Below are 24,346 nucleotides of genomic sequence, written 5' to 3'. Positions count from 1 at the left end.
ATTGACTCGATCGTTCTTCATCGAGTCAAGTGCTAACGAACGATTCGGAGTCGTTCGGACATTAAAATGATTGGAAATGGTAACGAGAAATCTGTCGTTGCAGGAGCCGAACTAAAAATCTGAAACAATGATTTCCGATGCGAGAAAAAAAGGGGAGTAAAAAATTCGCCGCGCTCCAGTCGCTTCTCATCGATTCGCTCTGACAAATAGAAAATTGGGACGATATAAATAGATTGTGTAGTAGAATTTAAAATTCTCGTACGGGAAAAGCTATTACGAAAGATTAATCGAGGGCTCTGCGAGCTGATAGAAATTGCGAGTTGTGTATAGTCGAAGAAATATATGCAGAGGGGGGAAGGGAGGAGGAGCTTGACGTGCCGCACAAGCCTTAAAGTTTGATGACGTGACGCCGCATGCTCACGATCGATGCTCATTCATGGAGAAGTTGGAACGGGAAATTGATCAACTTTTCTACACCCGCTATTAAGATTTCTTTCAGTCACTTCGCCCTCCTAACGGACAAGGGATTTTGGCTGAGTTCCCTCTCGGAACTCAGTCGCCTCTGGCTTAGAATCCCTTCGAAAAATGTTACAATATTCTTTCCTATCGAGACGAAAGTCGCTTTTACTCCAAATTTGCGTTAGAACCAATCGAGATTTCTTGGCTCCTTTGGCTCGGTGAATTCCCAGCAGAAACACAAATCCAACAGAGGCTCGTGTGCACCGTGTTGCCTCATCGATTTCACCGTCTGTAACCCAAATATGTCGTCGGACAAGTAAATATCGTGACGGGGTCGTTCGAGGCCCACTCGCTCGCAAAAAATCGAAGGGACGAATGCACTGCAAGTGTTAGAAACGTCCGCGAGAGTGCAGCTCTGATTCAAATCTACGCGAGTGCGTTATCTGAAAAAAAAAAAACACACGAAATGAGCCGTGGATACGAGTGTGCGTGGACGGAGGAAAATCGTACCGGAACGTTATGCCCGCGACAGCTTATCGAAAGAACGCTACACTCGACGATTGTTCGATCGACGTGTCGCATTAAATATTTCAGATGATGCAGAGTCTCGGAAGTCTCGGGTTATTGGCCCTGTGGATGCATCTAATAAAAACAGAAGAGTTCTGCGAATGCGAACTTTCTTTTGATCGATCAAGTTTGAATAATTCTTTTTATTCCGAGAATAAATTCACTCTTGTCCCAGCATATTATTATTTTGTCAAATATTACGAAAGAGAATCGCGATGGAAAAAAAATTCCGATCGATTCCCAGCGACCGGGCAGGGCGCAATGAAATTTTCTTCGTGAGCTGCGAAATAATTCTGCTGAAAAGCGAAAGAGGGTGAATAAATATTTTTCCCCACTGTGATGGGAGAATACCTCCGACTGCTAAGTGTCCGGGAGAAAGTTGTGTTTTCAGGATAAATCTGAATAGTACAGTGCTTTACGAAATATACTTCAATGGGGCATTTAATTCTGTACTTCAAAGTATTCCTGCTTTGCTTTGCCAATTTCGCCAGCTTTTTCATCCCCTTTCCCTTTATTCCTGACTGGCAATCTCGAAACAAGTGTACTCGGGGCTCGGATGAATGTTTAATCACGTAATCAAACGGAAGACTGCTCTAAGGATCTTTTTCAATTACTGTTGTATACTCTCCGAGTCATTTCACGTAGCGGGTTTCACGAACGCAGTGCGAAAAGTTTGAGAACTGAAACGTGACGTTCAATTAGAGCAGGTGAGATTGAATTTTCTGTTAAGGTAGCGAAAACTTGGCCGAGTTGGACTCGGGAATTTTGGAGTTTCGAATGTCAGCCTCGTTGGACCTTTCGCACAATCGACACACACAATCGCGATTGGGAATTCAATGATTAGTCAATGAGTGATCGCTGCCTGGTCTCGATTTAATTTCGTTGAGAGGCAGATCTTTATAATCGATATATTTGATGATTTTTTTCTTTTATCGTCATTCCCGTGGCAAGACGACATCGAATTGAAGCAGGTAGTAAAGGCTCAGCGTCTCTGTGATCGTTTTATTCAGTCGGCGTGTTAAAACTGTGGTTTCGTCATGCTTTTGATGATCGTGTTACTTTCGAGAGCGATTTTTTCTTCGTGTTTATCGCTTTCGAGTTCTTGGAAGTGTAGAAATTTCAAGACAAATGAAATTGAGCTCGATCGCAGCTTGACTCTGTCACCTCTTTCGACAGACATTTTGTTCCTTGGATCGTTGCCTTGTCCATAAAAAAACTGTCACACAAAGTGGAGCACGTTGCCACACAAGCGCACACGATTTTCGAAGGGTGACGTCACTCAATAAACGAAGGATAATTTAGTGTTCGGATAGTCGGAAAAGTTTCGTGAGAACGGTGGTCTCGCGTTGGTGCGCAAATAAAAAATTCCCCGTAATCTGGGATCGGTGGAGAGCCCCATGAGAGCGACCGGCGACCAGGTGCAGCTGGCTCGACTATCCGGTGGCCATTTCCAGCAACGACTCGCTGGAAAACCGTGAGGATTGGTAACGGACTCGGCGTAGAAGCGCCATGCTCTGTTGTGTCCGCAAACAACTGGAATTCATAAAATGTTCAATAGTTCACGGCTTCGTACAACGGAAAGTAAATATTTTACGATTCGCATTGTTGAATTCCGATCCGAGCTCGCATCCTGATGAAGGATCAACTTTTGTGCAACCAACTTCAGTCCGAGGTGGACTTGAACGATGCTTTTGAAAGATCAAACAGAATACTCGATCACAAAATCCAATGGTATCAGGCACATATAAACTGGCGTTAAAACTCACTGTACTGATTCAACAGTCTCGTCACACCCATCGAGATCAACGTGTCGAGAGTGCAGCCAGGCTGCAATGGCCTACCACCATTAGGATAGAAATCAGCGTGACCGAGAGGTCGCAGAAATCCAAAAACCCCACCGTCGGTGTGTATCACGTCGACGAAGGTCGCATCACTCGCTGCCAAGTGGCCCTTTGACCCCGTGTTCATGTACAACGGATAAGCAGCGTCCAATCCGGTGATACGTGCGACCTGTCAATTTTTTAGCAGTCTCATTAATGTATGGAAATGCAATTGCTTACTCGATTCATAATAATTCACGTGGATGTATCATCACTGAATGGAAATAATTCAGGAGTTGGCGTGATGTTTATAAATTTATCAAAGTGGCTTTCAACATCGGTACATTGAAAATAAAAATTGGTCAATGAGAAACACAATCGTTGAATTTTCTCGTTCAGTATTATTGTACTCTACATAATTGAGTTCCATTTTCTTCCACTTCTCGTAGAGTTTTGAAAATTATTACCTTCCGAGGTGCTAAAGATTTGCCCATGAATCCTGCAACCTCCGCCCCGAGACTAAAACCAATGACATGAAGCTTCGACATGGGTACTGCTCCGTGGTACTCCAGCCATCTGACCATTTTGCCAACATGGGGTCCCACGCTTCTACTGTTACCCACCGCTGTTATGTACCACGGCAATGCCGACAATTTGCCCCAATCAACCAGGATTATGTTGTAACGACCTCGTCTCAGATACGCTGCAAGAAACAACGATACGTTCGACGTGAGCACCGCAGCTGGAACGACTTGGCGTTGCTTTTTGTTTCGATTAAATCACTCCAGTTTTTTTATTTTTCTTGCTCGATACGAATTATTTTTAAGGTAGTTCATGAACGAAGCGATTTTTTAAGAAAGTCTTTAAATTTAGACAGAGTTTCAATGGATAGTCGACTCACGCGCATATCAAATTTTAAAGGGTTCATCTTATTGGTTTTCGAGATAAATCGCTCTTTAAATATGACGAAAAATACACAGGATTGTAGAGACTATGCGTAAAAAATCATTTATCTTTCCATATAAGGAATGAACGCTTTTTACGAAGTTTATAATAAAGTACAGAATAACAATGAAGTATATAACGAAGATCTGTGAAAAAAATACGAGACGATTGTCTTACTAGTAATAAAGATAAATTACGTTAAAGATTAAACAAAATTGGTAAAATGAGCACTCGTTATCTCACATTAGCTTATTTCGGCATTTTGGTTTTTCTTCACTTGGGCCATTCCTGTCACAGGCTTCTGCCTTTTTATTAATATTTTTTTCTTGATTCGTTTCTCGTTGTGTTTTCCCTCTGCGTTCTCTAAAGCGATTTTTTGCTTAAAAAACTATAGTATTTTAGTCAGGGACGAATGAAACTTGGGGTTCAGTCAGCGATGGATCCTCGATTAATGAATGGCTTGTAATTTCATTCGCGAAAAAATAAGTTGAAAAAATTTATTTACAATTTTGAATTAATAACTCTGACATTATAGTGATAATGTCTTTAATAAGAAAGTAAATATCGACCCAATTCAAACGCCCATAAAATATGATCCTTTGGGCATAATCTACCTTAAATCTACCTTAAAATGACTAAAAAGTGACAGACATCAGAGCACTGGTTGAGGGAATAGAAATTTCGTGATCCAACACAATTTTGTTGATGTATCGTCGCCTAGAAAAAGAAGCTCGTTAATCCAAACAAAAATTTCGAATAAACATTTCTAATTGCGACAGGAACTTCTTCGAATCAGCAAAAAAAAATTTGTTGAACCACTAAATTTCGTTCCAATCCAGTTATCAGAATCCATGCCTAATTGTCAATTACTCCGTTGTAACTTTCTGTCTAAACCTTCTGAACAATTCAAAGGGTTCTTTCTTTGCTTGTTCAGAAAACGATTATTTTCCTGTTGATGGAATCGTAAATTTCGAATGATGATTTTTCGACTCAACAGAGCGTGAAAATAAGCACGCATGTTAATATTCAAACTAAAAAGTAGCTCCAGATCAACCTACATTTTTCTCGGTCTTTCCTTTCTATTAACACAATCGATTTAAAGGCGAAAAAAACCTTCGCCACTCAATGTAAACACGGCATCGGACTACAGAGATTCATCGTATGTTGTTTCTCTTTATTCTTTGCAACGCGGTCAAGCCCATTCGTCATTCTAAGCATGCATGGACTATCCTAAAAAGCTACCAAGCCGCTAGAATTTCGCAGTCTCTGCAAAAAACGTGTTTTATCTACTCCTTGATCCCGTTCCTGACAACGGACGCCAAGGGCTTCTTCACAACTTTTCTCGTTGCATTCTACAAGTGCCGTTACATTATACACTCCGCGCGATACGAATAAACGCGGGCGACCGAGGATACACGCTGCAAAGCGTGTCATATATATTGTAGATGCAGTTCAAGACGCGCTAGACAAATGGCTCGAGCTTTATGATTGATAGATGAGACTGTGAGCTTGACAAATGCTTTTTTCTCCATAACTCAAGGGAGCAACAAACACGCTAAAGCTTCGAAGCTTCTTACTCTGCCATTTGTTTTGAGATTCGGTTCAACGTTGAGGTATGAAAACTCAGTGAACACTTTGTAGGAAAATGGAAAATCGTTGAGCACAATTCATGATTATATTTTTAGGAGGATCCTCGTTTTTGTGAATCTCCAGAAATTCGATTCTCTAGAAAATTTAGCGAATTTGAAAAAAAAACGCTTCTAAAGAAGAAGAATATCACTTCAACGTGCTGCAAACACAGAATTACATAATTTTTTCGGGTTTTTATAGGCTCACATGGACGGAGAATATATATGAAAATGGAAAAAAAAATTGGAATTCTTGTTGCAGACAATAATTACGATCTTTACATTGTACACAGCTGAGAAATTTCGACAATCGGACTTTGCGCATAAACGATGTACAAATCACGTTAAAAAAGTGTTTTTGTACTCTTGAAATATCCTTGAAACTATATCGAAAAATTCGCTATGATGAGTTATTTCAGTCTATCCTAAAAACATTCCCAAAAACAATCAATTTGTTGACTTTCTAAAGCAGGACTCCCCAAAGTCGCGGAAGCAGTGAAATTTTTATGATTGCTTTAGGAATCGTGGCGAGCAAATTCAATTTACTGATTAAACAGTGTTTTTGTCACAGTAAGAAACGATTGTTTGAGCCAACACATTGAATACTCGAATCGACCAAATTCCTGTTTGCATAAACGACTTTCGTTTCATTCGTCACGATTCGTTGGTCCAACAAACATTTTGATGAATCAACAAATTCCTTTTCTCACAGTTTGAGGTGAAATGAAATAACTGCAAGAGGAAGTCTCGATTAAATTATCTCGCATTCAGGAGTATCCTGATATAATGAATTTCCATATTTTACCATCTCGTATCGCCATCGAACTTCGTCCAGGAGCTCTTTCCCCATAGCCGTGAATGTAGACCACGGTCGGTACGTTCTTGTCGAAGTTGCTTCTTTTCAGACTCCAGGGATTCGAGGGCTTCAGAATTTGCGGCCTCAGGGGGTTGCGTCTTTATTTGAGGATGACAGGAGCAAAACAACGGTTAATAATAAATCGCATTTGGTATTTATGCCACTTAACGTTCCAAGTTTTCCGGTAAATTGCATAGATTATCCGTCATTTAATTTTATTCATTCCTTTTCACCTCGTATAAAGTTGATATTCTACATCGCGGTCCAACTCGATGGGACAACACAAAGCACATGTTCCGGCAGGGAAAAGTGACAAATTTACACTGCCATCGCCTGGGACAGAGAGAAAATTGGATTAATCCACGAATAAATTTTTTTTGAGTAAATCCACGAATTACCAAAGTGCCCAAGAGCTACGAAACTACGCTGGAAATACGAGAAAAAACTTTGAATATAAAATCGAATCAAGACGGGCCAATTTTTGTCGTGGTTCATCCCGATTGAGCTATTTGGAACTTAGAAACCTCTTCGAATTGCACCTTCCTATTCTGATGAATTTGAAGAGAGCATTCTAGCTATGAATGAATATTATTTTTAGCATTCCAAGGAAAATAACTGAGAGAAGAGTGAAAGACAGCGTAGTTGCGTTGGAACCACTTGTGAATCGTAAGCATCAAACACTTGACGTTTGCCGTTTCAGAATCCAATCTGGCGTGACGAGCAATCGTTTCACTCGAAGAATAGACACATTCGAATGAAATAACCAAATATTATATATTCGTCGTGATAAACTCGAGCGTAAATTCGTGTACGAATAACGGGATATCGTTCGATCGATCGACATTTGTTTACAGAGGCGAAACTTGTTTTTATTTTATCCCAGTGACACGAGTGTAACAATTATTTGCTAATTTTGTATTCCACTAAAGCGTCAAAGAATATTTGAAAAATACGTGAATTTGAATGTTTGGAAAATTTCTCCAATTCCTCAATGCACTGTTTGGATTTCTTTTTTTTTTTGATTGCCGAACCTCTTTGAATGACGATTAGTCGGCAGAGCCACGAGGCCATAAATCCAGGCAACATTATCGTCCAAAAGGACGAATCAAATGGAGAACTTGGACCACCGAAAATATTTATACGACTATAAATATGTATTTGAAACTGTGAGAAAAAAAAATCACCACAAGAATTGTCGGCATCGACGAGTGCCGGATCAATGGTCGAAAGTAAACTGAGTATGGTCGATGATCTACGGTGACTTTGTAGTGCAGCAAGAGGCTTCTACTCCTCTCCCCAGGATCGCGGGTTCTTGCACAGTGCCTGAAGCATGACGTCTCAGCAGCAGCAGTAGCAGCTCGTACCTTTGCTATTTACCTTTTTGCTCGAAACTTCTCCACTTTTTCCTATCGGTATTCAGCGTCTTTCAGCTTTTTATATTCGGTAACGTGAATTCGTTACGGTTTCTAATATAAAGTATCTCGAAAATATGCCTCCGCACGAACGGCATAGTAAAAGAGTTTTTAAAAAATCGTTGCTCAAGAAGGAAAAGAGTGTTGAAAAAATGTGGAATTTCGAGGCTTCTGTCGTAAAAAACCCCGCCGTTTCCCAACGTCCAAGGTCGTGTCGGTACTTTCAGAAAATACGAAATCGCTCAATTGTTCAAGTGCTCCAACAGAAATTCGGCGCTCCCCTCTAAATTTCGAATTCCATCTCGTAGCTTAGCGAGCAACGAGAGTAGAAGGAGCGCTCGCAAGAAAGGTGCCTTTCAAAATCAATGATTGCCAATCGCAGTAAGAGGAGCAAGTTCACTTATTCCGGGTAGCTCGTGCGACGAACGAGCGCGACGTATTTCATAGCGGGAAACGAGAGTTCATGGATTTTATCGGCAGCGGAGAATCGCTGTTACAGGAAAAAAAAAAAGAAACGAAAGGGAAGCAGATTTCGATGGAATGAAGAGGGTGTACTTGGTTCGCCGGTTATCAACGAAGACGGGGCGAGGGGGGGAGGGGAATAATAGGAACCTAATCACAAAGCATCGAGCCTCGCACAGTTCTTGTGACGAAGGACTGGCAGCGTGGTACGTTAACCACCGGAAGCACAGCAAGCCGCGATTCATTACGGTCTGACGAATAATTACGAAATCATCCGGGTTAATAACTCCCGCCTCTCCGGGTCCTCGGGCACGATTTCTCTGGTCTTCAAACCGCTGTTATGCTCCGTAAAACTGAAGAAAGGTTGGCTGCCCGAGCGAATTATTCATTCTCGTGAATTCAATCAACTGTATTTAATCTTCTCGTTTAATTTGCTCTCGCAATGCGCTCGATCGTGAGTTATCGTATAACGCAACAGTGGCACTAGGCTTTGTTCAAGAAGCATTTAGCGAAAAGATGACGATAAATTGATCTGAAAATGAAGGAATCGAAGCAACCTCAGAATCGAGAATCCCGCAATAAAATATCTCTCAAGCCGAGTCTCATGACGTCAAAGTTATTATAATTTCCAAGCGCGCCGGTGCTACGGAGAAATTTGGCAGAATGTACCAGAGTTTTTGTGCACCGCGAAAACCGCCCTGCCCCTTTTTTGGGGGAGCGTATTCGCGTCCGTCGAGACCGGGTGACGGGGCTCCTGGAAGACCGAGGATGAGGTAGTCCTGACCATTGGCGCCAGAAGGGAAGCTCGATGGTGGGGATATTTTGCGCATCATCTGCCTAATATCTGGAAAGCACCCTGACCTACATTCCGGGATGGCACAACGTGGATCGCGGCAACTCCAAGAACGTGTACGAACGCACACACGCAGCGGAGGGAAGCTCGGCGTTGGACCGCACACATGCACAATAATACGGACTGGAGCGTTACCACATGATATGCATCGTCGTTCTATACGTTGATGCTGATGTGACGCTCGCGGACAACAGTGTACAGATTGCTTCAAAACTGGCGCCTCGAGTCCGGAGGATCATCAGCGAAGACGAAATTCTACCGCGAGGTACTCGAAGTAGAGAGGGGCGTGGCGCTCCCCGCCTGTTGCTCGTCAAAGTCGTCGCGTCAATCGCGCGTATCAAGGTCGATCCCGAGTGCGGCCCGGTTCCCCCGGAGTCGTCACTCCTCGCGAGCGATTCCTGCGCTTTTGGATGACGCTGTATTCGTATAAGAGCAGATATAGGTAACCCGGAAATATAACACGATATCGAAATAGATACGGAAGCGTATGAAATACTGTCGGACCGGTTTGGCACCGACTCTCCGGTTCGGCGTGGTCCGTTAGGAAAGGAGGCACGGCCGGATTCTCTGGAGCGTGCAATCCAACGAGTTCGCCGCTGGTCCGCAAGGACCAGCCGAACGTTCGGGCGAGCGAAGTGTGTCGGAGAGGGTGGCAGATATCGCGTGCGGAGATTCCAATTCCACATCCGGATTCCCTCTCGTCGACGTCGCCCCCGACCCACCCGAAGCAAACACACTGCGCGCAATAACCGCAAGGTCGTGAAACGCCCGCGACAGAGGCTGCCCGGCAACCGATCCATTTGATTGATACGCCGACACGGGCCAGTGGAATATTCACGAGGAGCAGCGCGATCGAGAAACCACTCTCGTTTTTGGCGTTTATCTTCTAGCGGCATTCGCCCGCGGAATTACGATCGCGAATGGAAATTAAATGGTTGGATACGCGGATCTGGGAAGCGTGGAACGCGTGGAAGCTCCTCGCGACATTTCCAAGACACCAGAGAAGAGCCCGGTTTATAAACAGCGTCCTTTAATACACCCGGGAACGCCTCGATTCGTCCTCTGACATTTAAGGCTCTCGTGTCGATTTTCTTAACGTTTGCCAAAGGCTGCTGATCGCTCGTGTGCCTAATGACCTACATGCAGGCTTTCCTGAACCGCGGGACAACGCCATGAGCACGAACAAAAAACAGCGGACTCGGCGTCCCGTTGGCAAAGCGACGCCTGGTGGCGAACGTCTGTACGAGTTTTTCGCGGCAGCTCGAACTCGAGCGATTGCACGTGACGTACTCGGAGTCGAGGACGCTCAAGTCCAACGAAATTATGTTATTCTCCAATTTTGTTCCCCGCCGAATTTGCAGTTCGTAGTTGTTCAACCCGCACTTTCGGGAAATAACAAAATGGTGAATTAAAAATGTTTTTTTTTCCTTCATTTCACTTCATTTCGTTTTTTGTTCACCATCTCCTGCACATATCGGATCGCAATTTCCCTGGCTATTTTGTGAATGGACTTTCGATGTGCTGCAATAATGAATAACGTTCGGCACAGCCGCGTTGACTGACGCAAATTGAGCTCTTGTGTCTGGCACGTTCCTGCATCCCCCTCCCCCGGCCAGCACCACCTCGAGATCGTGCAACTTTCGCAATATTATTTGCTTATAGGGTGTCGCGATGAAGGCAAATAAGCACAAAGCACCAACGTTGCGTGCTCATCTCTCCATTAACGCTCGTAGTAGGTGGAAGAGAAAGGGGCCGATGTTTCCATTGATGAATAGGCTTGTGGTAAGCGCGTGCCACATCGGAAATAGGCACATCTACGTGGTTTATGTATATACACGTGCATACGTATACTTGCTCGTATGCACAGAGCACATTTATTGCTTGTACATTTATGTACGAGTTTATATATCGATTACTTGTTGCGAGGAGGGGAAATAATATATTTATACAAAGACACGTGGAAAGGGAGACCAGGAATGAGGGGGCGTGTGCTTTTGGACGCGTTGCAATACCCAACGAGACGCTTTGTAATCGTCAGCAGGATGCTATTGGCACGCGATGAAAGAAAACGCTGAATCAATCAATTTCGTAAAATCTTCTAATTAATCGTAAATTCTTCCTTTTTTTCTTCGTCGTTTCAGGACAAATTGTTGACGAAACTCGAAGAAAATGAACCGGAACTTGCCTCTTCCCAGGAAGACGAGGTAACCACAGCCCCAAGCTCGAACTGCCAAAAAAATCCTTTCGACACAGAGCATTTCATTCTCACCCTTCTGTCGTTACAGTGCGTTATTTGCGTCAATGCGAGAGCCACTATGCAAACTGCACCTTGCGGACACAGGGTCGTCTGCAGAAGGTGCTTCGTCAAAACTATACAAATGGCCGTTTCACAGAGACTTTTACCACTCAGATGCGTCATATGCAGAGCGAAAATTTTACGACTGAAGCAGACCCTCATTCCACGAGACGTAAGAACTCGAATTTTTTCTTACCAATATTTGCTTGCTCAAATGATCTCCCGGACGCTTTGAGCTTTGCTCTCTCGAGTTTTTCATAAAATTACAAATGTTCTTGGTTCGCTTTCAAAGAAACTGAGTTCAACGAATTTTCTCGGAAACGATTTTGCACGTTTTTGCTTGAACCCTGAAAAATGTTGGTCTTTCAACAGTACTCTATGTCCGGAAAATCGTGGGTACTGCCGCAAAGTGCTTCGGAATACAATATGGGAACTGGAGTTCCCGTTGGGGTGACCGGCCCCGGTGGCACATGGGGAACCGGAAATGTGCCAGCGTCGGCGTCCCTCTATTCAATGGCCAGTGGATCGTCCTCCATTTCCGGTGAGATAAAATTCCGACGACAAACTTGGCAAAACTGACTTTATTCTCGATTGTTTTTCTGCTCGAGGATTCTAACGAATGTCGAATCAATTCACTGATGATTTTCATGGGAAACTAATTTTCACTGACTTTGAGGCTGTGCCTGATAGTCGTGAAGTATACTTACAATGACGATTTCTTCGAAGGCGTGTCTTCCGTATCATCGGCGACCTCATCGTCGACGAGTAGTTCCGGAAGTTCCGGCCTAGCCAAACCTCCGAGGCTGCGTCAACCGACGGGCCCAACGTTAAGACGATCGCAAACGCAATCGATGAAAATGCGAATACAGGTGAGCCCCTCCGCAGTTTTTTATTCGGAAAAACGTGATTCTACGGACGTCCGGTAGCCTGCACAGACTAGCTTTTTCTAAAGAGAAACGCCACTGACCGAAATTCGTGTTTCGTTGCACGCAGGAGTATCAAGACCCGATACAACAGGTCGCTGAAGACGACGACCTGATAAGGGACAATCGGGAACGAAGATTACCGCCTATCAAAGAATTTCAGAGGGATTATCGAGTGGGAAAAGCTTCCACGAGACTACGGTGAGTTAAAGAAATGCCAAATTCAATGAAACTTCGTTCCAATTTCGAGAGATGTTCGTGGATGAGTTCGTAAATCGTTTTAAATGACGATTAATTTGAATGAAATTTTCCTCAGAAGCGGTATTCCGAAGGGAGATAAATATTCTGCTTGTTTTTTGTTCCGAACAGATGCGCACAGAAAATCTTGACTCAGTTGGAAACTTCGCCGAGTCATCGAGTGACGAGTAGCAACGTTAGTTCGACGACGACGCAATCGACTTTGTCGTCTAAATCGATCGTAGGAACATCGGCATCGTTATCGGGGCCTACGAGATCTTCGACGAAGACGAGGACGCCGTCGACAACGCCGTCGGGGGTGGCGCCGGCGACGTCGGCCTCGGTGCCATCGGCGGCCTGTCCAAAGACCGTAATGACCGTTGCTCAAGAGGTTCAAAAGACGAAGAAGGAAAAGGAGAAGGAAAAGGAACGAGAAAAGGCGGAAAAGGCCAGACAGAAGGAGGAAGAAAAGGCGGAAAAAGCGAGGCAGAAGGAGGCGAAAAAGGCTGCGAAGGAAGAAAAGAAAAGGGCGAAGAAAGAGGCCAAAGCGAGACGGAAGGAAGCCGAGGAGTCGCTCCTCCGAGACGACAAGTAATAATCCTCTAAAACTAACAACAAATTAACAAACAAACAATTGCCAAGAAAATCCTACGGAAAACGAAGGAACAAACGGGATTTGCGAGAGAAAACATAAACAAAATAGACTAAAAACGGCTTAATGAAATATTGTGACGAAAGAAATGACGAGATCGAATACAAAGGTTTAAACCATCGGCGATAAAAAACGTCGACGTAGTATATACATGAATATACAATGAAACAACAAAAAATGGGATAGAAATCAATTCTGGAAGTCTAGACGCGGCCAAAACGACAACTACTAATTGTTAATATCGATTATACTAACCTCCGAATACGAGAATATTTTAGTCTAGAAAACGATAAATAAATTAATAAACAACAACAAACAAACAAACAAACAAAGCTTAGAGAGAAAGAGAAAATAATCTCAAATGAATAAACTAGTTTTAACGAATAGTTGAGATTAATTAGACGAAAGTGCGTAAAAGAGTGTGGAATTGAAGAGGAAAAAGAAGAAAAGCTGAATGAGACGAGAGAGTCTAAAATCTGGATGTGCATTCCAACGCCCTTGCGAGAGTGTTTCTTTCGGCGAATCAGCCATTTTTTTATGTTCCTCATTTTTTAATCTCAAAAGAATGTATTTGACAAAATACAATGAAAATCTGTCGCAGTGGCGTTGTGAGATCGATAAACTCGAGTTTTATCTTCGAACGGTATTGTCTTGTTAGGCGAATAAAAATAATCCGGTTCCTCCAGTCAATTGAGCACTCAAAAGAACGGACCTGGCTGAAAATCTGTCCTCACTATCATTAGGTGCGAACGCGAGTTAAAGTTTCAAATAAAATAAATATAAATGAATAATAAATTGAATTAAAAAAAAACAACAACAAACAAACAAACAAACAAATAAGCGAATCTTAACCTAATAGTTCAAAAGTTCATGAGGACGGATCTCAACGGTACGACGCGATCGAGGAGATCACTTGTTATACGAAAAAAAATTATATCTGAGCGACGTAGTTCAAAGTATGTGAGAAAATACTGCGTAATATCATTCATAATTGTATATATTAAAAAATAATGTATCTGAGGTTTTTACGCCAATCGGACCTGAAGTCAAACGAAACTTCATCTTTTATTTAGTCCATGTTGCTGAATAGCAGGAAATACAATACTGCAATTTATTATTCATTAATTTTTTATCGTAGTTACATACGCTTGAAGGAAATTTTTTGTTTATAGATTAGATTAGCATTGATTGAAGGAGAAATGTGTGAATATATGACCTTGAGCATCATTCAAATACTTCGAATAACTCGATACTCGAACATCGAGACTGGCTCAAACTAATAGTTTTTCTAGCGATAATAATCATTCGATTCTTCATTAATATTCTTTTCGAATTTGAACAATAGACAAACTTTTCGAAAGGGCGATTTAGCGTTAACCTCATTTATACATAATCGTGACGATATGTCCCTTCGCGCAATCTTATTTTTGACAGTTGTCAAAAATCGAAAAAGTTAATAAACAGAGGGAGACAGAGAGAGAGAGAGAGAGAGAGAGAGAGAGGATTGAGAGAGCATCGTAACCAAAGATAACGAAAAATAGTGGAGCATCGGCCTCTCCACTGATGATAATCAAAAGCATTTTTTTTACAAAACACACGCCCACGTGAAGTAAAATAAAAGAAATGCCAAATGAAAATAATCGATCTTCGAATTTCGTCGATATCAAAATAGCGGATGTTGCCGCAGGGCTGGTCAGAAATGAGCGAGAGACATTTGGAAAAAGCAGAGCAAAATGGTCGATGTATTTTGTGAAAGAAAAGAGGAAAATGGTGGCATACCGAATATCCAAATGAATAATCAACTCGAGCAAAACAATATTTTTAAAAGGATTTCGAATTATCTGAAAAAATGAGATCTTCAGAGCATTTCGAAGACGATTATCCTCGTCGTGAATCGTCGCGCATCGCTGTTTCTTCTTTTCTTCCAATGCCAAGCTTGTCGCACAAAAAATCATTTGAAACGTTATTTCTAGGGCCGATTAAGATGACGTTCATTGACTCGTAATTCTCTCATTAATTATGCCCAATCAATATCGAGTTCATTATTTCTAGACGATCGCATTGAGAATAACGACGAAACGAGGGAAGATAAAAGAAAGAGAATCGAAAAAGAAAATGAAAAAAGACGTTTGGAGTTATAAAAATGACGCACATATCAAAAATCCATCGATTTGTTGTAGTACGAGCTTAGAAATCCTAGTGAGTCAATTATATAGTCAAGTATTTCAACATTATCATTGTATATCTTTCTCATGATAGGGAAAAAGGTTTGAAGGCTGTTTGAAAAAAAAAAAAAAAAAAAAAAACGACATGGATTTAAAATTGGAGCAATCATTTACACAGCATCGATTACATTTCATATTTAAGGATCAACGATCATCGAGTCTTCGAGACTTTTTTAAAGATGTGAATTAAGATGTATAAGTGATAGAAATTAGGGAAAATGTTATCCCGTGAAATCGTCGTTATCCTCAGTGTCTTCTCATTTTTGCTTTTTGTACGAGAAGATAAAAAATCCAATAATTTTCGTCCTGTGTTTAGTCAAAAAAAGAACGAAAGTTTGAGCGACTTTTCCGATCAGTTTTGCTATCGTAAGCTGCAGATTAATCTCGCAAGCATTTTTTCTTTCATTTCAAATATTCATCTACATTCTCGACAAAGTTATTTAAATCGGCCATTTTTCTCTCGCCTTCATTTTTCCAGTGCGACCTTAAATGTGACAAACTCGACAGTCAATTGTGAAAAAAGAATGATAAATATCTGGGTGACGAATAAACTGTGTGACAGTGTTCATTGGTCTTTATTCTTTTTCTTTGATCATCAAATTCATGTGCGAATTGAAAGTCCACCTGGTGCCACACGCTGGAACCAAGGAACACCGGGATTTCAAAATTTATCAACGGTTGCACGAACGAGTGAGGAATATTTGTCTCAGCCACCAATTCCGAATTTTTGAGTCATCGAATTTCGCTCACAATTGTTTCAGCCAAAGAAATGCATTATCGTAAAGAATATTAAAGAAATTGAATGATTTTTCAAACATTTTTTTCAGCCTGACGAGCTAAATTGGTGGAATTAAAAAAAAAAAAAAAAAAAAAAAAAAACAAAAGAATTCAGCAAAAGCATAAAAATTAGTGGCTTTCCAATAATCTGCTGAGAGTTTTGGAGGCACTTGGATAAGAACATTTGCAGAAAGATTCCTTCGTTAAAAGTTTCAACGCGATTTTCCTTCAGTTGTAACCCAAAAGGTACAAAATCATTGTTCATTGTATCGCTGAAAGCATTCAAAAGAGGTGAAATATAAACGGGGAAATTCGTGCTGGATTTTGGGAGCACTGGACCGAGCGAGTGTCGAAAGGGTTTGAGCATTCGAACGGAGGAATTCTCTGCCACATTGGACACGTCAATTTAAATCGAATGACTCAAAGTTAATAATAAACAAGAAGTAACAAAAGTAGCCTCCGGAGCCGATCGCTCGATTCTCCGATCGAGAAGATCGAAATAAAACGACAACGACAAGAAGCTATTTTCCCCAGTAACGCTCGAGCAGGACATCTCCACTGAATAACTAACAAAAAATTATATACAAGTACGTTTTAAATGAGGAAACAAAAAACGGTGAATTACGCAGCCATTTTACTGGTGCACTACTTAACCGCATAATAAAAACAAGCAAACAAAATCATACTGTACGACTATACTGTACACACGAGAAAAGAGAATGAATAATAAATCAACGTTGGGCAATAATAATTATTATATTATGAATAAAAGAATTTTAAAAAATAATAATAACAAATAACAATAAACTGACATGAATATGAAACGATACGCGAAGAAATAATTAAGTGGTGAATAATTATGCGATAATCTATAACGAACAAGTAAGTTGGTAGAAATTGATAATAAAAGCAGTTTGTATCGAACGTTGAGTGAACCGTTTCATTTTTTTATTTACATATATGCGCGCGAACGCTTGTTAGAGAATATTTAAAAGGGGCGAGCAGAGATTAATGAAGCTGTGTAACCAAAAATCCAGAAGAAAAGGCAGAATCAACATTCCGAATGATGCGGTCGACGATTGCACGTGTACGAAGACACGCGTATATGCTTAAACCCGGTAGACCCTCGACGAGTCTCTATTTTTCGTAGGTCTTATTGAATGATCCAAAAGATAATAGAATTTTCAAAAAAATCAACGATAATAATGAAAAATAATTAACTCGCAAGTTGAAGCAAACAAACAAATGTTTAATCCTCTCCTGTAAATGGGATTTATAATTCGTATGATGAAAAAAAATCAAATAAAATGTTATGAATTCATGTTCAACTCCTCGGGGCTCTTCTTCGCACGTATTCCTTCCTCGCACGTATTCGAATTCCAAGCTTGCCACGAGGACCACGACGACTTTTGACTCGAGGGACCTCGCCGAATCTCGAGCTATTCTGATCGGACCATTCATCTTCGAAGTCTCGTGACTTTCTTTATTGCTGCTACGCTTTTTTGAACCTTTCAGAGATTTTTACTTCAGAACGATTCCCTGCAAATTTACGTTCGTTGCATTCGAGAGGAAGAAAGTTTGCAGTCGCTACTCAACGATTATTCTGGCGGTGACTGAAAAACTGGGGATAATCTCAAACCCTGGAATTTCGCGTTGTTCCTGAAAAAACGACGAATCATTATTTCGTTTTATTTTTTAGGTATTATTTTATATAATAAATACAAAGTGTCGGCGAAAAGTTTTGCTCGTGCGTTAGCGAATCCAGTATCCTCAATAGCATTTTTCACTTCCGCTACATTAATTTGAAGTTTGGCCAGAAATTCGTAATAAAAATGATCGAAACATACCCGAAAATGCACCGAAAACAGACGAAGCTTTTTCACACTTTTGAGCAGGTTCGAGTCCCAGAGAAAGCTCGCTTTCAAAAAAACCTACCAGACACGAAATCACAGAAATAATCGGAACAGCCCAACAAAGGTGAATTCCTCCCCCGCAGGATCCTGCTCACCAAATCTAGTGGCAGAAACCCTCGGTGATGAGGCTCCGAAGACGAAGATTTGATCCCAGCCATAAACTTTTCGGCAGAGGAGAGCGAAGAATTTCAGCACGCTCGAGAACCGTCCACAGCACTTCGAAACCTTTGAAATCGTTTGAAATCGAGCTATGAATAAGCGCGATTACAGATGGAAAAAAACAGTGCGAAATATGTAACGAGAAAATAATGAGGCCTGTGAAGTAATAGTGACAGAGGGGAAAAAGCGTGTTGGCAAGCATGAAAAGATGATTGCCGGAAGTGAATCTCCGTAACGTAGCAGGTAATTGGATTGCTCCGGGAATCGAGGAATAGCGAGCTCATAATTAATGATATTTGCGAAGATAAAAGAAAAATCTTCGAACTCCACGTGCCACGTCGCATTTGCGTATGGGAACTAAAGTGCGAGAGCAACATAATGTGCTCAATGAAGTGGAAAAACGAATTATTTGAAAGTAAACGTTCACTAATTAGATGAGTCCACATGTCTTGGCGGAACAAGTTCGCCAAGTGCAAAACGTAACCTTGGCGAAGATGTAAAACGCGCCAGTCCCAATTATGTCTTCTCCCTTCTTCGATCGCTTCCGGCGTGTCGCTAATCTCCATTAGACGAAATACAACAAAAACAGCAATTATACGTGAACACTAAAAATTCTCAATTGTATCGCTGCATGGAACGCAATACAATCGTTGCTCGAATCGTATAAAAGAGAACGACGCTCACATGCTTCACGACAGTAACCATGAAGAGTTTCCTGCTTTTGAGTGTTTGCGCTGCGCTCCTCGCCCTGGCGGTAAATATCGATTGTTTAAACAACCGTAAAAACGCAGTCGTTACCGCAGACCGAAGCTGACTTGGATTTTCGAAAATTCATTATTTTTTTTTTTAAATATCGTTTTTTCGATGGAAAAATTGGTTTCCCAGTTTTATAAGACATTTTAAAATGCTACACTGGCTTCAGTGTCTTTTAACATTCGTATAAGTTCGATTCGGCTCGAGCTTTGGAAGAGTTCAAATTTAACTCTTAAGGAGGGTGGAACACGAAATCAAAATAATCAGAATTTGATAAATTTGCTGATAACATTATTTGGCATCAAATATACAAATACAATTTTTTTCACATTTTTTTACCACATGATTATCGAATGAGCGTTAAATCCAAGTTCTTGTGCACGAGATGTATAACTGTATATATATGTAAACTCTATGCTTATACACGTGAACTTTAGTGTTGAATTACTCGAGAGCTCTGTGGTAAAAAAATCTAAAAAAGTTCATATTGTCTCATATATTTTTAAAGAATACATTTACCAAATTTTATTAAATTCTTATCATTTTGAAATTCTTTATATTTTTAACGTGGTTTAGCATGGCAACATTGTATCGTCGCGATCCACCCTCCTTAACTACTGAAACTCCTTAAGGAGGGTGGCTAGGGACGATACAATGTTGCCATGCTAAACCATGTAAAATACATTAAAAATTTCAAAATGATAAGAATTTAATAAAATTTTATCGAGTAATTGATCAATAAAGTTGACGCGTATAAGCATAGCGTTTCCATATATATAGGTATACATTCCGAGCATAAGAAATCTGCTTTAAGGAGTTTCGGTACAAAAGTCAAAATATTAAGAAATTGATCAAATTTGGTGATAATGTTCTTCAACATCAAGTGCGAAGACACAAATTTTCTTCTACTTAGTTATCGAGTAATTACGCATTAAAGCAGATTTCTTATGCCCGGAATGTATACCTATATATATGGAAACGCTATGCTTATACACGTAAACTTTAGTGATCAATTACTCGATAACTGTGTAGAAGAAAAACCTTAAAAAATTTGTATTGTCAAATTTGGCACTAAAGAATATGTTCACCAAATTTTATAAAATTCTAAACTTTTTGAAATTTTTTATGTTTTTAGCATGGTTTAGCATGGCAACATTGTATCGCCTGTACCGAAACTCCTTAATGCGTAATTACTCGATAACTAAGCAGAAGAAAATTTTGAAAAAAATTGTGTCTTCGCACTTGATGTTGAAGAACATTATGACCAAATTTGATCAATTTCTTATCAATTTGACGAACGTAGCCACCCTCCTTAAGGAGTTTCGGTACAAAAGTCTAAATAATTAGAAATTGATGAAATTTGGTGATAATGTTATTCTTCAACATCAAGTGCGAAATGACTGTGTAGAGAAGAAAAATCTAGAAAAATTTGTACTGTCAAATTTGGCACTAAAGAATATGTTGACCGAATTTTATAAAATTCTGAACTTCGTGAAATTTTTTATGTTTTTAGCGTGGTTTAGCATGGCAACATTGTATCGCCTGTACCGAAAGTTTTTAAGATTTTTTTGTTAGATTCGCCAATTATTCGTTTGTCAACGAAAAATCGGATTTTGGTTGATTTTTATCTTGTTCGGTTATGAAACATCGAACACCAACCACGGAAGAAACCAAAATGCGATTTTTCGTTGACAAGTGAATAATTGGCGAATCTAACGAAAAAATTTTGAATTTTTACTCTTCTAAAGCTTTTGCTCGAGCCGAATGGTACTCACGAATATTAAAAGAAGAAGCGAGTGCAGCATGAATCAGGTCGAATCCTATGGAATGGGTTATCACGAGTCGAAAATGTAGCGAGTTGTTGAAAAAAGTATTTTAATTTGGTTTAAAAATGAGAATTTTTGGTGCAGGTCGCCCAAGGCCCGCCCGGAGGTGGCTCACCGGGAGGCGGCCCACCGGGAGGTCCAGGAGGTCCCCCCGGAGGCGGTGCCGGTGCTGGGGTCGGCGGTGAAATCGGCGGAGGATTCGGCGGTTCGATCGGGGGATTCGGTGCTGGAATGAGCGGTGGTGCAAGTGGCCACGCTGGCGTTGGCGCCGGTAAAAAATTTTGTTTTCGTATTTCGAGAAAGAAATGAAAAAAATTGATATTTGCTTAAGAAAAAAAAAAATTGGCGCGGTACGAATACTGAGAAAGAAAATTCAGTAATTATAAGTTTGATAAAACGTCAATGCACTCGTCGGTGGGCTGGAACTGCTCGATTAAAATTGTTCGAGTTCGATGTCTTCCACTTCTCCAGAATCCAATTTTCTAACTAATTCTCTATTTTTTTTAAGGATTCACTGGCGGTCAAAAGTAGAATAAAAAGATCCAAATATTCTGACGAGTCGTATATTGCACGACCAAATGACCGAATATATATAACGACGCAACGGCAAAAGACACCGGAAATTATCACTACACACAGATGCTGACAAGATGACGGTGACAAGAACGGAGACAGCCCCCAGCAACAACAACACTACAACGCTTTGTTCGCTGTCGAGAAACGATAATGGCTTTGGAATAATTCGAATTGTATTGCTACTTTGTGACGATTTCGTATTTTCACATTCGCTTCAATAAAAATTTCTTTAACATTTATTTTTCTGTTTTCTATAATGCATTTACCTTCCTGCAGTGTTTTCATTAATTTTTGTGTACGTTCATTATTTCTTAGACAGTATATTTTGATTTTGATTCGATATTCGTTACACACATCTTCGTTGGTTAGACATCACGGGGGTTTTCGAATTGCCACACTGATGAGTGAACTTCAAAAATAGATGAATTTTCGTTTCTCATGATCGCACACTCACTGAAACCGTTGACACACTTTTTTTCGTTAAAAAAAATCATAACCTATACGATAAAACATTATTGTAGATTTCTATGAATTAGAATATCTTTTACGAGTTCAAGTATAATACGAAAAAAAAACGATTTTCGTCGTATCGTGGGGTTGAGATGAAAACAATAAAAGCTTGATTCAATGGTGATATAACCCTAAAATTGAGTGTTGTGAATTTAATTGAACGAATTGATCCTTGAAATGTACAGTGAGAATTTGACAGTGTAAAACGGTTCAAAAAAACGTCCAAGCTAACGAGTCCGTCGATCATGCATTGGTTTTCTGTGATCAATGCTTCTTGGATCAGTGTATTTTGTCATGTGTTACTGCAATAACTACAGCCAAAGAGCTCAGACGTAACAGCAACAGCTTTTCTCTATCGCACTTATTCTTCCTCCATTTTTTTCACTGACAACTTCACGTGTGTTCTACGCGGAGAAGGAAAAAGACGCAACAGTTATTTTACCGGGAGTAAAAAAAGGAGAGAACAATTGCTGACTTTCCCCTCCCTCCCAATCGGAACTGGGAAAGGAGATAAGCACTACATTTCGTAGTTTATACACAGGTCGAAACGACAGTTCTGAAACACTGAAATAATTCTTTGTGTTCCAAGAGTTCGTGTTTGTGAAATAGTAATAGAATTGATCTTTGACATCGCAATAAATACTTCTTAATAATGGTTCGTATTTTGTAACAAAACGATTGATTTAATATTGCGAAATCCACGATTTCGGTGCTCACACATTTAGAGGTTATGATCACACAAAACCCCAATTTCTTTGACATGTCAACGATACAACCGAAAAAACGTTTCATCTTATTCACGTTTTCATTTACTCAACGTTAAGCTACGTCCTCGAGGCATCTTACTAACTATTTTTTGCTACGTTGCTCAATTTTCCGTTCAAACAACTGTGACATTGATTTCTCAATTGATTCATCGATCATTTATTTTCTCATTCGTTGCATATTGAAAAATTCAGATTTTATTTGACAATTGTTGCACAATGTTTCACAGTCAGTCGCAGAATTCCTGAAGGGTTTGCCTTCGCACGATGAAAACAACTTTGCTAATTTCCACACAGACAATGGTAACCGCACATGTGTCAAGAGGCCTTCCGTTTACTTACCAACAAAAGATTATCCGTCTGAACAAAGTAAAGACACGCAATATTTTAAAATTATTTCAGATTATCTTATTTTATCATATACCAATGCATTTCTTTCAAACTTTATATTATAGTTATAGTCACAGAAAAGACGACGATACTTTTGAGGTACCTACATCAACAATGGGATAAAAAGGTAAAAAAAATATTTCATTCTAGTTTTGTACTTATCCCAGTTAGAATAAAAAATATAAATTCTTTTTTTTTACCAATTTTTCTAAATTTGGAGTGGTTGTTGCGCCTCAGCATATTCCTTCATATATTTATAATACGAGATATCACTTTTCATAAGTTTTCAACATTCGTACAGATTTTTTTTTCTCGAATTCAAAAATATGAAAAAATATATGCATTAAGATGCGAGAATAGAATCAAAGTATAGTTGATGTTTTTTTGGACTACAAACGAAGTAAAAATTTATTTCGTAAACATACAAACATTGTTTTTAGAATCCAGAAAAGAAACGTGAACTACTCACTGTTAGCGGAGAATCACAAGATGAGACGACGGGGACACGTAGTAAAAGGCCACGTTTGGAGTTGAACAATGCTCTCTAAATGGATTTTGTCAGAAAATATAAAGGAATGAGAAAGCGAGAGACATCTGAGACAGAAATACCTTTGAGTAACTGATCGGACTCATAAATTGGCCTTGCTCGAAGTTGTTTCCTGGACAAGTGAAATCGTTAATGGAAGCGACAAGACAATTGGCTTATCATTTGTTGTTTTTACCTCATTTTCCTCGTGACATCGTATTATAGAATATTTTATTCCATTAACGCTGGGAGTAAAGGAGAGAAAAACCCATTTTTGGAGTACGACTGATTCATTAAAAATTTCGCCACGAAAGACCATATTTGTCATTTTATTTTTTCTTTTTTTTCTCTATATACATTCACGTACATCCAGGCGCTTCTTACATCGCTGTTGACATAATTTCTTTTTTTTAATTTCTTCAATATTGTACAAACGATGTAAACAGTGAACTTAAATTTACTTCGGAAATCATGGTCAGGACTGGCATTTCGTTCGAATTATTCTTACGAATTCAATGATTTCAGAGAAAACAAAGGAAGATAATCTGCTACAACGGATGCTACGAGATGTTTAACAATTCAATGAATACGTCGATCCTGTTCGTTATTTCGTTTATTCCTGATAGGATTGTAATTACTTAAAATATATTGTACTATTTTCCAACGCTATTGTCTTCTATTTTGCACAAAAACTGATTGAACACATTGTACGGAGTTACGCAACATTTAAAACGTAATTTCGTTATAACCTTATAGGAACCAAACACATTGTCGAATGCCATCTGACCTTTAAGTACTTTGATGTCGATAACGAATT

The 24,346-nt window shown here is 40.0% G+C and overlaps 3 protein-coding genes across 4 annotated transcripts in view; 2 read left to right on the top strand and 1 right to left on the bottom strand.

Annotated features, from left to right (window-relative positions):
- LOC122414034 (putative uncharacterized protein DDB_G0271982) overlaps nt 1-21,578 on the top strand; it is a 33,341-nt gene extending 11,763 nt beyond the window's left edge. Inside the window, exons 3-10 of the mRNA XM_043424817.1 lie at nt 11,144-11,206; nt 11,288-11,470; nt 11,671-11,839; nt 12,025-12,167; nt 12,292-12,422; nt 12,591-18,938; nt 20,848-21,034; nt 21,272-21,578. Coding sequence (XP_043280752.1) covers nt 11,144-11,206; nt 11,288-11,470; nt 11,671-11,839; nt 12,025-12,167; nt 12,292-12,422; nt 12,591-13,053 — 1,152 coding nt within the window. The 3' untranslated portion in view covers nt 13,054-18,938; nt 20,848-21,034; nt 21,272-21,578. The remainder of the gene's footprint in view (nt 1-11,143; nt 11,207-11,287; nt 11,471-11,670; nt 11,840-12,024; nt 12,168-12,291; nt 12,423-12,590; nt 18,939-20,847; nt 21,035-21,271) is intronic.
- LOC122414036 (pancreatic lipase-related protein 2) lies at nt 1,102-22,288 on the bottom strand. Of its 2 annotated transcripts, none has more exons than XM_043424820.1 (6): nt 7,307-7,434; nt 6,509-6,608; nt 6,225-6,373; nt 3,314-3,549; nt 2,793-3,036; nt 1,102-2,559 (listed from the first exon to the last, which is right to left on the bottom strand). In XM_043424820.1, the coding sequence occupies exons 1-6, from the start codon at nt 7,359-7,361 to the stop codon at nt 2,306-2,308; spliced, it is 1,038 nt and encodes a 345-aa protein (XP_043280755.1). In that variant the 5' UTR covers nt 7,362-7,434; the 3' UTR covers nt 1,102-2,305. The 2 variants fall into 2 exon arrangements, with proteins under 2 accessions (XP_043280755.1, XP_043280757.1); XM_043424822.1 differs by lacking the exon at nt 7,307-7,434 and adding an exon at nt 21,606-22,288 and having other exon boundaries at nt 1,103-2,559.
- Nucleotides 22,281-24,193, top strand: LOC122414038 (DET1- and DDB1-associated protein 1). Its single transcript, XM_043424824.1, has 4 exons — nt 22,281-22,504; nt 22,844-22,982; nt 23,069-23,130; nt 23,444-24,193. Exons 1-4 carry the CDS (start codon nt 22,502-22,504, stop codon nt 23,549-23,551), a joined length of 312 nt encoding a protein of 103 aa, XP_043280759.1. The 5' UTR covers nt 22,281-22,501; the 3' UTR covers nt 23,552-24,193.
- The last annotated feature ends 153 nt before the right edge of the window (nt 24,194-24,346 follow it).

This window comes from Venturia canescens, chromosome 7 (genome assembly GCF_019457755.1).
Source record: "Venturia canescens isolate UGA chromosome 7, ASM1945775v1, whole genome shotgun sequence".
In the NCBI taxonomy this organism is placed as follows: domain Eukaryota; kingdom Metazoa; phylum Arthropoda; class Insecta; order Hymenoptera; family Ichneumonidae; genus Venturia; species Venturia canescens.
This window is presented reverse-complemented; position numbering and strand designations above follow the sequence as displayed.

What these genes read in the sequence shown, in the direction of transcription:
- LOC122414036 (XM_043424820.1), bottom strand. Translation starts at nt 7,361, where the DNA reads ATGTTGCCTGGATTTATGGCCTCGTGGCTCTGCCGACTAATCGTCATT. An exon ending in GAATATCAACTTTATACGAG is followed by an intron (nt 6,374 to 6,508) that starts GTGAAAAGGAAT and finishes CCTCAAATAAAG; the next exon opens with ACGCAACCCCCTGAGGCCGC. An exon ending in AATCTTTAGCACCTCGGAAG is followed by an intron (nt 3,037 to 3,313) that starts GTAATAATTTTC and finishes AAAAATTGACAG; the next exon opens with GTCGCACGTATCACCGGATT.
- LOC122414038 (XM_043424824.1), top strand. An exon ending in AGATTATCCGTCTGAACAAA is followed by an intron (nt 22,983 to 23,068) that starts GTAAAGACACGC and finishes TTTATATTATAG; the next exon opens with TTATAGTCACAGAAAAGACG. An exon ending in ATCAACAATGGGATAAAAAG is followed by an intron (nt 23,131 to 23,443) that starts GTAAAAAAAATA and finishes CATTGTTTTTAG; the next exon opens with AATCCAGAAAAGAAACGTGA.